At 40.4% G+C, this 18489-nt stretch overlaps 3 protein-coding genes across 3 annotated transcripts in view; all 3 read right to left on the bottom strand.

The window, feature by feature from the left end:
- gyg1a (glycogenin 1a) overlaps nucleotides 1–2931 on the bottom strand; it is a 9462-nt gene extending 6531 nt beyond the window's left edge. The window contains exon 1 of the mRNA XM_053507027.1: nucleotides 2426–2931. Coding sequence (XP_053363002.1) covers nucleotides 2426–2432 — 7 coding nt within the window. The 5' untranslated portion in view covers nucleotides 2433–2931. The remainder of the gene's footprint in view (nucleotides 1–2425) is intronic.
- Nucleotides 2932–4412: 1481 nt separating this feature from the next.
- On the bottom strand, nucleotides 4413–8693 carry LOC128532901 (ras-related protein Rab-3A-like). Its single transcript, XM_053507029.1, has 5 exons — nucleotides 8627–8693; nucleotides 6342–6569; nucleotides 5639–5757; nucleotides 5376–5500; nucleotides 4413–4627 (listed from the first exon to the last, which is right to left on the bottom strand). Exons 2-5 carry the CDS (start codon nucleotides 6567–6569, stop codon nucleotides 4443–4445), a joined length of 657 nt encoding a protein of 218 aa, XP_053363004.1. The 5' UTR covers nucleotides 8627–8693; the 3' UTR covers nucleotides 4413–4442.
- A 410-nt stretch (nucleotides 8694–9103) lies between these two features.
- Nucleotides 9104–14432, bottom strand: ifi30a (IFI30 lysosomal thiol reductase a). The gene is made up of 7 exons (XM_053507028.1): nucleotides 14244–14432; nucleotides 12102–12281; nucleotides 11636–11710; nucleotides 11446–11532; nucleotides 10018–10170; nucleotides 9825–9893; nucleotides 9104–9309 (listed from the first exon to the last, which is right to left on the bottom strand). Exons 1-7 carry the CDS (start codon nucleotides 14328–14330, stop codon nucleotides 9250–9252), a joined length of 711 nt encoding a protein of 236 aa, XP_053363003.1. The 5' UTR covers nucleotides 14331–14432; the 3' UTR covers nucleotides 9104–9249.
- Nucleotides 14433–18489: the final 4057 nt, after the last annotated feature.

The following is an 18489-nucleotide window of genomic DNA, read 5'->3' on the forward strand; positions in this document are numbered from 1 at the left end:
CACACACACACACACACACACACAAAGAAATATAGTAAACTCGGGTTAAATACACACATGTCTAGTGATATGGATAGAGAACGAGACCAGATGAGATGAGAGAAAAGGGGGCGGGGCTTTAAAGAACTGTTTGTTCTGTTGTTGTTCCTTATGCAGATCGCTCCAGACTCACACGTCGATTAGATAATCTCTCATTTTATTAAAAAGGAATGCTTTTTTTTTCTTTTTTTTAAGTAACTCATCCTCAGCAGGAACCCTAGCACTGGATAAGCGCTGCGGATGACGTTCACCGTCGGGACAGCGTTGATTCTCAAAGTTGCAACGTTGCAAATACAACCTTAACACAACATACTTATAACCTTTACTTGGAGCATTTATGCCGATGGACATCCATGGTCCCTTAAGCTTAAGAATTCCGATCGGAGCAACAGCTTCCCACACACAGTGTGTGTATCTCATGTCACACATCTCTTAGTGCTGTAATATTACCTTTTCTGTTTAAATTTCTTTCAGAAATATTACTGTGAGGTGTATATTAGCTCCCAAATTACTGCACAGTTATATGGGGATTGTGGCCCTCGCTGTTATTTACACACCCGTATCGTCCTAGTGATCCAGTGGTAAACATGTAGCGCTCGTAATGCACTGACTGAAGATCAAGTCCTACTCAGAGCATTGACTTGGTTTTAGTATTGTGTAGAAGACATGTTGTGCAGCATTGTCACGACGACCCCATCGTCACGTAGTCAAGGCAGCATGGGTGTGGTCGAACATTGTGGGAATGCATGGTAATCGGCAAGTAAAGGTTATAATTGTGTTGTTTTGGGATTGTATTCGCAACTTTTGTTTAAATCATTCATTCACCGTTATCTTAGCATCATTTTATCAAAGTCATTCTAACTTTCAAGAACAACACTGTCCTGTTGGTGAATGTTATCGCAAAGATGTTACAAGTACATTACAACACTCATCCAATGTTAGTGTTGGTTCCACCCACAAAAAAATGTCACTATGAACAGAAAAGCATCCATTCTAAACGTGAAGGGATTGTATGTGATAATTAGGGAATATCACCCTCAAAGCTGTGCCCTCAATTCTACAACTGCATCACAGCCGTGCTGATATTCAGCACAACAGCATGACCTCGAGTGTGATATCGCTTTTATACAACAGTTCCACAAACACCATTTATCATCAACAGATTATGATTTGTTTCATTATTTAAACAATTATCAAGTGACAGTTAATGTAATTTTCCTTAGCTGGTGCTCTTTAGCCAAAAGGTGAGAATAAACCATGGAGATGGTGAACAGTCCTGAGAAACTTTTAAGACGCCATAACGTTATCAGATGTGTGTTCTTACTGAAAGTGCTTCTGTGACTGGGTGTGAATGTGGGTTTAGTCAGACAGCTGCTCTCTCCTCAGTACTGCGGACCGTACAGACCTACTCTCACCCACGCTGAGACACACAGTTAGTGTCATTAACCACTGGACAACACCTGGGACACGCCCACTCATACATAGAGTCACACCTCACAGTGATGTTACTGTCTAATATCAGCACTCGTAGAATCACTCTCGGTCAATCAGATTACTCGTCAAAACTGCTGTATAATTTCGAATATTGTTAAGATGTGATTATATGATACCACACAAACACACAGACCTTTATAGATACATGTAAAGTCTCTCTTTATTCCCTTTAGTGAAGTTTTTCAAAGCACCGACACTGGAGACTCCTTCCATACCAGTTACTCAAACATCTGTCAGGAGTCTGTAAAAGTGGTATTATATTCAACCCCAACGTTTACCTGAGTCACATTATTACAGTGGATTTTAATATTTGAGGAAGAAACATGAAAAGAAACAAAACGCCAACAAACAGAAACAGATTCTGTGATTAAAAAGGAGACGTAAAGACTTTTTAATCAGAGTCCAGTTCACACAGGACAGCAGTTCAAGAGATGCACGGAATGCACTTCGCATAAATCTGCATACATTTATCTTCGGCAATATTTCTAGCTCCATGCAATGTCACATGCCGCGCACGGACTGAAACATGGGCTGAAGTTTCATAGTTCTGTTAAAAGTTACATACTGTAGCTTTAATTTTATCTTTACATACTGTATCTTTAATCTCTGTTTAACACACAACCTGCAGCATTTAAACATCAGCCTTTGATTAGTGTGTGTTTGGACACACACACACACACACACACAGAGCATGTCCTTTAGACATTACTGGAGGTTTTTTAGTGCGGTTGTCATAGAGACACTGATTTATCTGACACTTTATTCTCCTGCAGCATTTATTATTATTATTATTATTATTATTATTACAGCTTTTCAGAGCGCGTGCATTGAGTACATTATAGAAATAAATGAAGCTGCAGTGTGTGTGTGTGTGTGTGTGTGTGTTCCCTACCTGTCATTGTAATCCTGATTGTGTTCCCCGTTATGTGCGCCTGCGTGCGTGCGTGTGTGTGTGTGTGTATATATGTGTGCGTGCGTGTGTGTGTGTGCGCGCACGCTAAGGCGATTTATAGCGACGACCTTTGAAGGTCACGTGATCTCCGCCGCGCCTCCGTTATTGCGCAAATAAACGCGGTTTGTCTCGTGCATTATAATGCGATCGCTCTGAATAAAAACGCGCGCGGTGGTTAAGCGTAAAGAAAAGAAACATCAAAGAATGAAAGATGAAAGGCTGCGCGGTTTAAATGCGGGGATTCGCAGCGCAGTGGTGGAGACCCCTGGCGGCGAGCCGCGTCACTACAGCCCCTCTGCAGGCCTTTAATCCGGGAACTTTATACACGGCACACAAAAAAACAAGTCCCTCATTTACTCTACACATTTAAAGACTTGTCTACATTAGTCAGGTCCTTTACTGCTCTACATTTTGGTTGTTGTTTATTGTCTAAATGTTTTTAGCTTTTGTCCACTAAAAAATCTGTGGATAAATATTTGACCAATAATTAGTTGTTTTAGCAAAAAGAAAATTGAGATTCCATAAAACCGAATTAAAACACATTAGTGTAGAACCTAACAGATTTTTATTTTTATTAATATGTTCAATAGTCCCACAATACTACAGCTACTGCAACTACTACTACTACTACTAATAATAATAAGGAGTTTGTTGCTACTTTTAATTAGGAAATTACTTAACTGCATTTAATTTAATTATTGGTTAAATATTTATTTGAATTAAAATAATATGGCTCTTTCACAAGATTGACATATGATGTGTTATACATTATTTCATTTATATGAATAACCTTTATAATATTAACAAAATTGGATTTATTACAGTGGTACCTCTGCATACAAATTTAATGTGTATTTTAAAAAAAACATTGTATTGTGAAACGCATTGTCCCATAGGAAATAATGTAAATGCAGATAATCCATTCCAGCCATCCAAAAATGTTATCAATATTACCAATTTCCAACATTATAATCATATTTTTGCATATAAAAACAATCGAAACATTTAAAAAAGACATGTAAATTAAGTAAAATATGAAATAAATAGACTAATAGACATGCAGCATTTATTATTATTATTATTATTATTAACTAGATTATGATTCCTCTTGGCACAGGCTGCTTTAAAAACCAAACTAAAAGCGGCTCCTTTTTCTTCTTGCCACCGTCCTTGCATTCTTGGGTTCGATGGTGCTATGCCTTTACTAAATCTAACACAGGCGGGCCATTCGTATGCCAAGGTACCGCTGTATTTATAAATAAAGATTTCATAAAACCCAATAAAAAAAATTAGGATATAACCTAATGTCTTGATTTTTAGTAATCTGTTAAATAATCCCAAACTACTACTAGTAATAACAATATTAACATTTTTGCTACATTTAAAGAAGAAATGACTTAATTGTGCTATTTATTACATTTATCTGAATAATTTTATCATTATTATTATTATTATTATTATTAAGAAAAAAATTGACAGTGATATTTTCTCTGGTGCTCCCAGGTGAGTGCCTAATTGTACTACAGCTGTTTCCTTCGCACGCACAATGTATAATGACGTTAACTACCCTGTTTTATTAATTTATTTTAATTTATTTCATTTAAAGTTGGCTTATAGTTTCTAATTATGTTTCCTTGTTCTGGAATTTTATTAAATGTAATATTTTTGATAAATGTGATAGTGTTGCTAGCATAATTTGAGAGAATTCACAACAATGTTTATTGCTATGATTTGTTTATGATCCTGTACATATACATAAATAAATGTATACACACCTGATAAATATATAACTCTCTTCTGTCAATCAGATAATCGCATTAACGATGGTGTGACTTCTTTAGAGAAAACATAATACTACAGGTTGCTGCCATAATTTAATTCGAGTTTTAGATAGATACCAACTGTGGAAGTGTGTATACATTTATTGGGCCTTCTCTATACACACAGACACGAGTGTTCAGCATGCACAGTCTTTGTGTGAGCGTTGTGGTTGTTGATTCAGATCTGCCCTCTGAGGGGCGCCGCTGTTTGTCAGTGAGTCCGGAGTCTCCTTCATTCGCTCACAGATTACGTCCACTAAACACTCAAACGTCTGCTTCACGTTCACGTTCACCTTCGCACTCGCCTCCAAAAACCCCAAACCTGAAACACACACACAGAGGGTCAAAGCTGAAAGCATAGGTAGAACCTGAGCCTATTCCAGAGTGATGGGCGTGTCAGGGTGAGAAGGGAAGGACATGAAGCGATGCTCCCATCATGCATAGTGTCCACTGTACAAGCCTCTGGAGACAGTGTTATGATCTGGGGTTGATCAGTTACTCAGGTCTAGACTCAGTAACATTATGGGGCAATAAAATGAAGTCAGCTGACCACCTGAATGTACTGAACCACCAGAGGATCACATCTATGGAGGGTTTCCTCCCAGATCAGTGAGAAAGTTCCAAAAGCAGACGTGCAAATCTGAGCCATGACATAATCTCAGGTCCAGAACTTGGAGGATGGAGGTTGTTGGTGATGTCAGTTGCTGTTGTTTTGGGGTTTTTCTTCATGATTTTTCTTGATCAGGTTTTCTTTCTCAGCTTTTTAGATGGTTTGGTTTTCTGCTACAGACATTTCTCTGATCATCATGTTGGTTTATCTTTTTAACAGAAAATTTAACTGACATCCAGGGCTCAATCCCAGAAAAGACATTCAGATGTTTTAGGTTTAAACATTTAGTCACTGGATGTTTAGAAAGTCTGTTCGGCAGGACACATCTGGGCAACAAGAAACACGACCATGTCCCAATATATTTGGTTACTTGAGAAATGTGTGGGCTCGTGTCCTAAGGTATTTCACAGATAAACATATAAAACTTAGATGTGTGTGTGTGTGTGTGTGTAAAACCAACCAAGTTGCTGTGAGAGCTCTCTCCCTCGGTCCACAGTGACGACTCTCTCCTCCTCCAGATCACACTTATTTCCCACTAACAGCACCTGAGCATTTTCCCATGAGTATGTCTTAATCTGAGTGGACCTGAACACACACACACACACACGCACACACACACACACTTAGAAAGTGTTAGAAAGGGGTTTACTTTACTAATGATGAAACACAATGATAGCTCAGTAGAGTGTGTGTGTGTGTGTGTGTGTGTGTGTGTGTGTGTACCAGTCCTGAACAGCGCTGAAAGACTCCTCATTAGTGATATCATACATCAATATAAAGCCCATGGCTCCTCTGTAATATGCTGTAGTGATTGTTCTGTACCGCTCTTGACCAGCTGTGTCCTAAACACACACACACACACACACACACGCACACACACACACAGATAGTTTCAGGGATGATGCCACAGTTTTGTCCGGTTCACAGAGCATTGTGTTCCTGAGGTCTACCAGTTTCTGCTACAATCTTGAGGTCTACCAGTTCCTCCTCCAAGCATGAGGTCTACCAGTTCCTGCTATGATCCTGAGGTCTACCAGTTCCTGCTCCAATTATGAGATCTATCAGTTCCTGCTCCAATCATGAGGTCTACCAGTTCCTGCTATGATCCTGAGGGCTACCAGTTCCTCCTCCAAACCTAAGGACTATCAGTTAATGCTCTAAACCTGAGGAATACCAGTTCCTCCTCCAAGCATAAGGTCTACCAGTTCCTACTCCAATTATAAGATCTATCAGTTCCTGCTCCAATTATGAGATCTATCAGTTCCTGCTCCAATCATAAGGTCGAGAAGTTCCTGCTACGATCCTGAGGTCTACCAGTTCCTGCTCTAAAACTGAAGTCTACCAGTTTCTGCTCCAGTGGTGAGGTCTACCGCTTACTGATCCTGTTTTACGGTCCCTAACCCCTTCTTTCTCATTCTGGTCCTACCCATATTTGCAGCTTGATCCTCTTGTCGTTCCTGTAGATGGTTTTGACTTTGAAATCAATGCCGACCGTGCTGACGAATGCTGGTGTGAAGGAGTCATCAGCATACCGGAACAGGAAGCTGGTCTTTCCCACACTGCTGTTCCCGATGATTAGGATCTTGAACATATAATCAAAGTTTTGATCCACAGAATCTCTGTGTCCGTAATGAAGCTCATTAGCTGATGCCATCTGGAGGAGAATCAACAAAACGGTGTCATGTAGTACTGCACAGATATCACAGCCATGCTGATATTCGGCACAACAGCACTACCTCGAGTGTGATATTGCTTTTATTAAACAGTTCCACAAAAACCATTTATTGTCAACAGATTATGATTTGTTTCTTTATTTAACCAGTTAAATAAACATATGCCTCCGAGCCTGGTGGAGCTGGCGAGCGACAGTTAGTGTTAGTAACAGGAATGAAAGTAGTGTTTACCTCTTAGCAATACTCTGTAGCCAACAGATGAGGAGAATAAACCATGGAGGTGGTGGACAGTCCTGAGAAACTCACCAGATTTACTTTATATTTACACTTATTACACTTTAGAATATCAGCTCCGTTAACTTCAGGGTTCTGGGGTCAAATCCCAAATAGAGTTTAATGGAAAGCTAGTACACTATGTAGGGTGTACAATCCCATGTTCCACACACCAAGTAGTGCCCTTGATCAAGGGTTAGAGAGGGATTTGGGATTCAGGCTTGTGTTAGACGCGGGTTAGCTTTGTAGCCCTGTGTGAATATTATGCGTAAACAAAACAAAAGGACACGATTCAGAAGGACTTAGAAGTGATGAGTGCAGAGACGGCGTGTTGTTTAAGACGCCATAACGTTATCAGATGTGTGTTCTTACTGAAAGTGCTTCTGTGACTGGGTGTGAATGTGGGTTTAGTCAGACAGCTGCTCTCTCCTCAGTACTGCGGACCGTACAGACCTACTCTCACCCACGCTGAGACACACAGTTAGTGTCATTAATCACTGGACAACACCTGGGACACGCCCACTCATACACAGAGTTACACCTCACAGTGATGTTACTGTCTAATATCAGCACTCGTAGAATAAAGGCTCTCGTCCAGTCAGATCACTCGCTCAGAAGTAACTGTTGTATAAACGCTTACTTACTGTGTTCAGTAAATGTGTGCTTTGCAATCTTGTAATCTAACGTGAATAACAGACTGATATGATGATGTAGTAGCATTATAAATGATGTCATAGTACATTTTTGCAATAATAATTAGAACAACAGTTTTTATGTTTAACATTAGTAATAATGATGAAAATCTATTTTAAACCTATTTAAAAGTAATATAAAATGTATTAATTGATTCATTTTTCAGTGAAATATAAAATTTTGTACCACTTGTACGCAGGCAGCACGGTGGATTAGTGGTTAGCACCGTCTCCGTGCTCCTCCATCGAACCGCCAGGTTGGATTCCCCCCGCTGTGTGCATGGAGTTTGCATGGAGTTTCCTCCGTGTACTCTGGTTTCCTCCCCCAGTCCAAAGACATGCAAATTAGACTAACTGGCCTTCCCAAATTGCCTGTAGTGTGTGAATGAGTGAGTGTGTGTATGGATGAGTGTGTGCCCTGCGATGGATTGGCAGTCATTCCACCCTGCACAGGGTGTACCCGCCTCATGCCCTGAGGTTTCCTGGGTTGGGCTCCAGGCCCCCACGACCCTGTTTACAGGATTAAGCGGAATAGACATTGACACGATACTTATACACATAAAGCAAACCCACTGTATGAATTTCCTTCAGGATCAATAAAATATCCTTTAAAGAAAATAACGACTCAGGTGTAGTGCAGCAGGAATAAACTATATGTAAATGTTTTAAATTCACATTTTTTCCCCCAGTGATTAGTGTTAACATAGCTGGACACTAGATGTCCTCACTTTATCCCTGTCCTTAATCACCTCGGTCAGATTTAGATAATTCCAGAAGCCTGCACGCATACACACACACACTTTTATAAACAGAAACTTAAACCTGCATTTCCTTTTTGTCTGATCTTTACATTTATAAAAAGCGACATAATAAATGATGTGAAATCCCTCAGCTGTGTAAATAACAATCATAACAATAACAATCAGATTAATAACACCAGTGTGTTTTCCTCCAGTCAGCTGACGGAGGAATAAAACCAGCCACCCAGAGCAGGGAAGTGTTAGTGTCAGAGCGCCGCAGAACGATTGAGATTCAGAGTTAACTTTATAAAGAAGGACATTTGCTTGACTTACTTTTTCATGAGCAGAGTCTCTCCTCACCTCCAGGTCTCCAGCTCAGCTGTTAATCCCGTCCCGCTCTGCACATGCGCATTCGCACCACACTCATGAATTGATGTTCCTAATTAGGTTTTAATTTAAAAGGATTTTAGAATTGTTTATTTCATGTGTGTGTGACTCAGTTTGCACACGGTGTAGCTCAATAAACAGGAGCATCATTGTACAGGGCTTTATAGTGTTTTAATGTAATTATAGAAACCACATTAAATAATTAAAAATGTTGTGATTTTAATTATGCTGTGAAGTATCCCTCCCCTCTCAAAGAAAGGCCTAAAGTGAGTTAGAGTTATGTGTCCTTCCCTTTTCTTATTTCTCTCTCTCTCTCTCTCTCTCCATGTTCCTGAAGTGAAACCATGAGCAGGTGATCCTCTGCATCCACACTCCTGCTTCTGACTAAACCTTTTTTATATAATAATGATATGGAGACACTGCTGCTTAAAAAAAACAATTTTATTATAATAAATCAGTCTGAACGCTCTAGTGTTCACACTCGTACAGCATGTATAAAAATCACCTCCGCGTTACATTCATCAGCTATTGATTAGTAATTCAGCTGTAGTGAGGTTTAAACAGCTTCTTCAGCAGTAACTTGTCTTTACTGCCTTCTTTCCGAGAGTGCACGCTGCTGGACGTTCACCCTGTAACACAAACACGTGCACACACACAAAAGTAAATAAATAAATAAATAAATAAATACATACATACATACATACAACAGCCAAGGAAGGTAACACTCAGCATCCAACAGCAAGTTAATGTTACACCTAAACATTCTCTCTCTCTCTCTCTCGCTCTCCCCATTCCTTAGTCTCATACCACTTTATTTGTCTCTCTGTCTCACCAGTGTTATACCCTTCCCCCTTTTTTTTCAGTTATGTCCTTCACTCAAACTGAACCTTTCTAACTTTCCTTTTGTTTGTCCTTCAATTCTCTATATCTATCCCTCACTCTCTTCATCAATCTGATGCTCCATCTGACTGTCCTACTGTCATTTCCTCTTTACTTCCATCTGTCTGTCTTTCCCTTTGTCCACCTGTCAATTCATCTACATCTCTCCATGAATCTGTCTGCGCCCATGTCTGCGCCCATGTCTGCGCCCATGTCTGCGCCCATGTCTGCGCCCATGTCTGCGCCCATGTCTGCGCCCACTGACCTTGTACAGACTGCAGACGAGCTGGAAGAGCGAGCTCATAGCTTTGGTCTGCAGGTCATCAGTGTGCTCCTGTAAACACACACGCACACACACACACACACATCATGATGCAGGAAGGGCCACGACTGATTACAGACAAATTAATGAATAACACAGTGTTAGATGTTACTGTGAGGTGAATAGTTGTTCTCACCCCGTTGATGGTGATCCAGGGCACGTACTCATGCTGTGGCTTTAAACCTGCGGTTTTCTTGGCGTTCTCATGCATTAACTTGTTTCCCTCGTCACCGTTCGCACACGCCATGATGTCACCGAACTTTGTTTTTGGGCTGTACAGACTCAGACACTGAGGATAAACATGGACAACAATGAGGACCTGACTGTGTGATGGATAAAACCTTCAGTCACAGAAGATAGATAGATAGATAGATAGATGGATGGATAGATAGATAGATAAGGGCTGTTATTTATAAATGTGATAACATCAGCAAACTGGAGCTAACACAAGATTTTGAATTAAGCATTAGATTGAGATTTGCAGGATAAAGTATTAAACATGGGAGTAGTATTAGTAAAGATCGAGTATTTAATATGGGATTAGTATTATCAGAAATAAAGTATTACACATGGGATTAGTGTGGCAAGATCAACACGGGATTAATAAGAGTTAAGTATTTAACATGAGATTAGTTTTGGTTAAGATCAAGAGTTAAGCTTGATCAGAGTTAAATATTACTCCCAAGTCAAATATTAAACATGGGATTAGTATTAGTAAAGGTCAAGTATAAGACATGGGGTTAGTATTACTGAGGATTAAGAAAGTGCAAGACTAGTTTGAATAGTTATATTAAGTTAGTCGAAGTTGGATAAAGTGAGACTTGTCCAGGTTAGGTTTAAGTAGTATGGTCAGGTTTGTTTCCAGTTCTAGGCAGATTAAGGCTAGTCCACATCCTGATGACAAACCTGACTCAGGTTATTCTAAACTATTTTCATGCTGGTGTGTGTGGAGTCAATGTCAGTTTAAGTTATTCGGTCAGTCTGAGGTCAGATCTGGCCTGTGATCAGTTATATCAAGTTTAATTTTAAAGATAATCCAGATGATAATCCAGAGACTAGATCCTTTACTTCAAAGGATAGTTTGCTTTTAACCGATGCCAGTCTTAGTTATATTACATTCCTTACGACCACACTGGGTCTAGTGGGGTCAAACCAGTCTGAGTCAGTTTAATTAATTCCAGATCAAACTTGAGTCCAATCTGCATTCTCTTCATGATAATTCAGGTAGAGCGGGTCTGGTCGAGGCTCATGCCAGATTACATACAATAAGCCTTTATCAGAGAGAACCCGGCTCCAGTAGGGCTAGTTTATCCCAGATTAAGTTTAAGGCTAATTTGGGTACAACAGATGCCGACCCAAGTTGGGGTGATGCCATCTGAGGTTACATTAACCTACTCCAGATCAGAGACCATAAACTGGTGGGTTAGTCTAGACCAGATTAGATTGGAAGCCAGTCTTGAGTCTACTTTAGATCTAATTGAGGCCAGTTTATTAATCTGACACCAGTGAAGAAAAGTTAGTTTACTCCAATTTAAATCCAACAGATGCGGGTTAGAACACTTACAGATTCTGCTGCCTTCACTACATCTGTAGACGCTTCCATGCAGAAAATCACGAAGAACCCAACATCCACTTTATTCAGTATACACGTCTAACACACAGAAATAAAACATTACTCAATGCAATTAATTTATTTATAATGTACGCCACAAAACACACACACAATTCCATTGGGTTATAGTCCACTCTCTCACCTCGATCATGTTGCCCAGACACTCGTCTGGTCCGTGCTGACAGGTGAACTCGTACTTGTCTCCCACCTGCTTCTCCTGCAGCACACAGAACCAGGGGTTAGGAAGAACACAGTGCCTTTATACTGTGGATCCTGATTGGTCAGGAGGTGTTGATTAGTTCTTCAACAGCAGCTCTAACAGTAATTTCGGTTTCGGTTTGTATTAATAGATCTCTTCGAAAAAAGGTTATGGTTACTATAGCAACAGGTCATTAATGAGATCTTTATGGAACATGTATGGAAGGAGTCTCTAGTGTTAATGCCCCTTAACATTCAGAAGTTTCTTGTCTTATTAAACTCAAGACTTCTGCTGAGGGAAAGCGTGCCTTACAACATAACTGATAAATGGTACGACACTTGGGAACATGCTGTTATAGGAAACTAATCAACTACAGTTTTTAATTGCAGTAATGAAAATGTGTGTGTACCTCTGCGTTGCCGTACGGGACGAGCTCCACATTCATGATGTCAGGCAGCATTAACAAAGTCGGTATGAGCTGTAGGACCAGAAACTGACGACAGCCGGGACAGAGAGACTCATAATACAGAGACACGTTCACATCATCAGCACTTCTGGTAAGGTTTACCTGTGGACACTGCCCCAGCACCTGAACACACAAAAACACACATTCATGCATCTTCTATAGCACTTATCCAACACAAAGTTGCACGAAGCCTGGAGCCTATCCCAGAAAACTTGAGGCACACGTGGGTGTACACCGTGGATGGGCTGCCAATCTATCACAGGGCACTAAGACACACACTTACATAGGGCTGCAACAACGAATCGATAAAAAAAATCAATTACTAAAAGCTTGGCAACGAATTTCATAATCAATTTGTTGTGTCGCGCAACGCAGACATTTGATTATTTAAAAAAAAAAAAAAATAGTTAAAGCGCTCGCCCCATCATCCGGGGATCGCTGGTTCGATTCCCAGGTGATGCTGTTTTCCTCTCACAGCCGGAGGCACAGAGAGAGCTGATTGGCCGAGCTCTCTTAGGGGGGAGGGATGAGAGGTACTCAGTGCTCCCACATTATTCACGGCTCTACAGCCAATCAGGGCCGTCTGTGAGCTCGCGCACGCGGAAGGAGCGGCTAGCACTTTCCTCCGAGTGTGTTACTCCGCCCCTGTCATTGCGGCAAATGGTGGAAACGCACACTACCGACATTGTCAATTTTTGTTATTTGGGGCTATCCCTGTTATTGAAAATTTTTTGGGTAATAAATATTAAACTAATGAAAATGGTGTTTCTTCTCATACATTATTAGTAATATTAAAGGGAACTTACTTATTTCATTTAAATTCAGAGCAAATAGGAAAAGCATTCATGTAAATAACAATATGCCTAACTTATTGTGAGTAGTGTATATAAAAAAACGTTTCAGTTCTGAGTTCTGAGAGTGTTGGGTCCCAGGAGGACAGCTCAAAGCAGACAATCAAGCGCCACACCCACGCACACGCCACAATGAGTCAGTGAGATCACCATTTCCCCTTTTCCAACGTTTGATGTGAACTTAACTGAAGTTCTGCATGTGTTGCTGGCTAAATAAAGCACTAATTACGGTCATAACTGGTTAGTAAGTGCACAAAGGGATGCAAAAAAGTAAATACACCCTTATAGTTTTATGATCAGATATAAACACCAAAATGTATTGCTGTATTATTATTATTATTAGTAGTAGTAGTAGTAGTAGTATTATAATTCCGCATAATGTTTATTCATTTCCTTTTTTCAGTATGAAGTAGACCTGCCTTTCAGCTTAGAAGTGACAATTCCAAAGAGCTGTCTAATCAGAATAGATCGGACCGTTTGCTCCGACTGGACAGTGTGTCTCATCGCTAGGAATCTTTCCAGCATTAACAGGTTCATACTTCAGTTTAAAGGAAAAGGTAAATCATCAGCAGAGTCACGAGCTGGGCCTGCTGATGCACGTCGTCATGCTGATCTCAGGGCTGCTGAAAAGAACACCGCCCTCGTTCCATACCTGGGCCAGGGGTCGCTCCTCAAGGCTGATGAAGGAAAGTTAATGATGGATTAACAGCCCAAAGGTTTTACTCATTTTAATCATTAGTTTATATGTTAAAGGTCTGTATGGACATTAAAGTAGAGTAGATGGTCAGTGCACTCAAAGTTTTAAGTGTGTGCGCACACACACACACACACACACACACACACACAGAAAGTTATTAATAAGGTAATCATTCTTCAGGCAGTTTATCATCAGATGATTTACTCTTACTCCTGTTATCATCTATAGTCATCATTATCTACAGGAAAACTGGTTAGTTTATTCCACTTTAAATCAAAGATTTTTTTTGTACTTTCAATGACTGAGTGACAATCACGTGACGGTTATGTTCAGTCACATGACTTTTACTAAAGCGGCGCCTTTCAATTACAAAATAAACAGCTATAATAATAATAATAATAATAATAATAATAATAATAATACATTTCAAAATTACACACACTTTCTGTCTCTCTCTCTCTCACACACATTCACACTCTTACACTCACACACATTCACACACACTCCAGTCCAGAGCGCGCGCTGTGATTCTCTCACCCCGCATCTGTCGGCCGGTGAGCTCGCGCACTCACACAGCAGCACCGCGAGACAGGCGAGCGCGAGCACGGTCCTCAGCGCGCACATCACTGCAGCCGGATGAGGATGAGGAGGGTGAATAAGATGAAGAAATAAGAGGAAAACGGAGAGCGCGCAGAGACTCACACTACTCCCTTTTTATTTTGACACACTTCCTCATACTGTGTCGCGATTGGTTAAGGAGACGCTCGCGCTGCAATCTGATTGGCTGAGAGTCATGTGGGGCAGCGTCATTAAACACCGGGAGAACTGTGGCGGCTATGGAGCTGGAGTTTAAACAACACTCACTCACACACACACACACACACACACATTAAACACCGGGAGAACATAAATTTCTTTAACACATTCATTTAAAACATTAAAGAAGAGCACTAATTACAGTCTAAACACTCTCTCTCTCTCTCTTTCTCTCTCTCTCTCACACACACACACACACAAACACTCCCACATATGAAACACCCGGAGAACTGTGCCGGCTATGGTCACTTATCAACTTAAGTGACAAAATGTTCACTTGGTGCCTGATATGTCCCACCCACATCCAGGTGCTGTTGTAACGAGATATTGTAACTGTAGCTACTGTGAGAAGGGCCAAATTGTGATGGCTGGATCAGAGCATCTCCAAACCGGCAGCTCTTGTGGGATGTTTGCAGGCTGCAGTGGTCAGGACATACCACAGGTGATGCAAGAATGGAGAACTGGTGAACTGGCGACAGGGTCATGGGTGGCCAAGGGTCAGTGACTGTGTAGTCAGATCCAATAGAAGACCCTCTGACGCATTAACTGCTGAAAAGGTTAATGCTGGTTATGATAGAAGTGAGTGATCACTGATTTAGTGGTAAAAGAGGACCTACTAAAAGTTAGGGAGGTGGTGATAATATAACGGCTGATCTGTTTATAAAAATGGAATAAACTTTCATTTCCTCATATATCGTACCTGAGTACAGAGCACGAACACCAGTGCCAGCGTGTAGGGTGTTTATTTAATTCAGGGAAAATTTAGGGGGAATTCCAAACCAGTCTGGTTTCTCTTATTCTTTTATTTTATTATTATTATTTTTTTTTAAAGAAATCCTAAACATTGCACTGTTCCTAAAAAGCAAACAAGCAAAAGAATAAGATTTCTTCTTTTCTTCACTCATGGCAGACCAGACCACTGATCCGTTTACATGAGAAGAAACAGGAAGGTGTGTTTTTGTGGTGTTAATAGTTAATGGATATTATCTAATTATAAAATAATCCAGTTTTTCACACAGATGTTTCTGTAACTGAAGTGAAAACTGTACACTGGTGGACTAAATACTTTGCATCAGTAAAAAGTAAAAAAAAAAAAAAACACAAAGGAAGTATTTTAATAGTCAACAAGTGAGTGTTTTGTGGCACAATGGTGTCGTGGTTAGCACTGTAGTCTCGCACCTGCAGGACTGAGGGTTCGATTCCCGCCTCAGGTCTGTGTGTTGTTTCCTCCCACAGTACAAAAAAGGCTTATTACATTTGCAAATTGTCTGTAGTTTGTGTGACCAGCGATGGATTGGTGTGTCTCATGGCCTGGGATACGATGCAGGAACACTGTACATGACAATGACTACACTAAGGAGAACATCTTCACAAGGCTTACTTTTAATATTTCCTACAATTTATAATAAAAAGAGGGAAATGCAGGGTCATTTGCAAGATTTTGCAATCGTCCCTTAAATTTTTCTTACTTAAAGCATCATGGAACTGCTGAGAATGAGGTGAAGTGCGAAATTGTTCCTACTCCATCAGTGTGTGATTTCGTACTGTGATTGTGAAATGTGTTTTTCGCTGCACAACCACCTGCCTTACACATGCACTTTACAGTATTAATAATAAATAAATTAATAAACCAATTCAGCTCTGATTTATGAGCTTCTCAGCTGGTGATGTTATTAAAACAGGAAACTAGAAATGCGGAAACAGAATGAGGAAGGTGTGTGTGTCTTTGTGTGTGTGTGCTCGCTTTCTATTTCATCATCTGTGGCCACATTCATCATCCACAAAGATTCTGTATTTAGTCTTTACAGTGAAATCTATAGCACTTCCTTGGACATTTACATTTACATTAGTTTAAAAAGAATTCCCCAAAAAATAACTATAATAAAATAAAACTTCTTGGAAATCTGTATTTTTGTATTGCATCAAGGCAGCGCACTGGTGTAGTGGTTAGCATTGTTGCCTTGCACCTCCGGGGTCTGAGTTCGATTCCCGTCTCATGCTTGGTGGGTTTCCTCCCACAGTCCAAAGACATGCAGATTAGGCTAATCGGTGTCCCCAAGTTGCCCGTAGTGTGTGAGTGTGTATGTGTGTATGCCCTGCAATGGATTGGCACCCTGTCCATGGTGTACAGTACCCCTGCCTCGTGCCCTAAGTCTCCTGGGATAGGCTCCAGGCCCCCCGCGATCCTGAATACAGGATGAAGCGGTATAGAAGATGAGAGAGTATATTACATCACAGATGGGCGAAGCTACATATAAAGTTGGAGTATTAAAGAATGCATACAGTATAAAGGCATAGTGAGGGCACATAAATAACTCAAATATGTATCAATTGTTCACATGAATGTGAATATGAGTTTACACAGTTTGGACAATGACACACACACAAACACACCTTTATCCCATGACCTGTTATATGATGATCCGTAAATTTCCCATGTTTTTGTCACATGAACACTAGCTGGTGCTGACATGCAGAGGAGGAAACAAGGTTTGTGAGTGTGTGTGTCTGTGTGTGTAAGAGAGAGAGAGAGAGGAAGTAGTAGGAAAAGTACTACATGTAATAGTAGAACAATGGATGGACCTAGAGCTTGAAAAACATGGTTGCATGAGGTTACTCTCTCTCTCTCTCTCTCTCTCTCTCTCCGTAATGTCTCATGAGCAGAAATAAACATAAAGATCATGGTGAGATGACAGTCGACGATACCACATAGAAACTGTAAAGATGGACATGGATGTTCTAGCAGTTTTGCATTCAAGTCACTTTAATAAAACAGATTTTAATTTAAAACTACAGTATAATGAATTCAGAAATGACCCTTTTTGACCTGGACTTCACCCCCGCCGTGATGTCACTGACACTGTGCTAAAGAGGGCAGGACACTGAGGACAAACAGCAACTATACCCTGCAACACAGAATAAATGCTGAATCTCCACTTTTTATGCACTTTATTAGGAACACCTGCAGATTCATGCAGTTATCTAATCATCTGATCATGTGACTGCTGCACAAACAGCTTAAACACTTCAGTTAATGTTCACATCAGTCATCAGAATGAGGATAAAGTCTAATCTCTGTGGTTTTACCTCGGGATGGTGTGAGTACTTCAGGACCTGCTGGTCTCCTGCCGGGATTTGTTCATGTTTTCACGAGTCGAAATTAATAAAGTTTATATCCTGCAAATGAAGGGGGCGTGGCTTTTGGACTGATTTGTATACTGTATGTATCTGTGAGCCTGAAGTTCAACTGAGTAATTTTGTGCGTTGTGCGAGCTTGGCTTTTAATATTTATTTAAGTGTGAAGCCGAGAGCTTGTGTTTTTTTTTTTTTTCTTGCAACAGCAAGTGTTATGGTTAAGATTTCTAAATTCATCCTCTGTCTGTTTCAGTGGTGAAGTCAAACATTTAAAGGGACACTTCAGGTTAACAAACATACATAATTACACGAGTCCTTGATTCATGCAGCTGTGCCACAGCTGCCTCTACAGTAGGATTTCTGAATCTCTCACACTATGAATCAGCTTACACTTTACAAACCTTTGAAACGAGAGAAAAGTGTGAAAAACCACGGTTCTGTGGTTAAAATATGCACACTGGACAGTTTGACTTCATCCAGTCCTGACTGTTAAACAGTACGGGATCCAATATAATCCAAACCCACCACCTCATTTTAAACCCACAACCTCAGTGTCACCAGCTAGAAGTCAGTGTTGTGATTTGCACTCAAAGCCTTATGATTATTAGGTCTTTATCTCTTAACCAAGGCTGTCGGTTCTGTGACAATACTGGGATTTGAACACAATTTAGGGGTCGCTGGTTCAGTCAGTAACATGGTTTAAACACGTAACTGTATGTGTGATTCAAACAGAAACCTCAGGGCCACTGGCTCGTTATCAACCTGGGATACAAACTCACAACCTCATGGTGCTGGAGCACAAAACTAGTGCACCATGTTACAGCAGGATTCA

This window comes from Clarias gariepinus, chromosome 11, assembly GCF_024256425.1.
Source record: "Clarias gariepinus isolate MV-2021 ecotype Netherlands chromosome 11, CGAR_prim_01v2, whole genome shotgun sequence".
Taxonomy (NCBI): Eukaryota; Metazoa; Chordata; class Actinopteri; order Siluriformes; family Clariidae; genus Clarias; species Clarias gariepinus.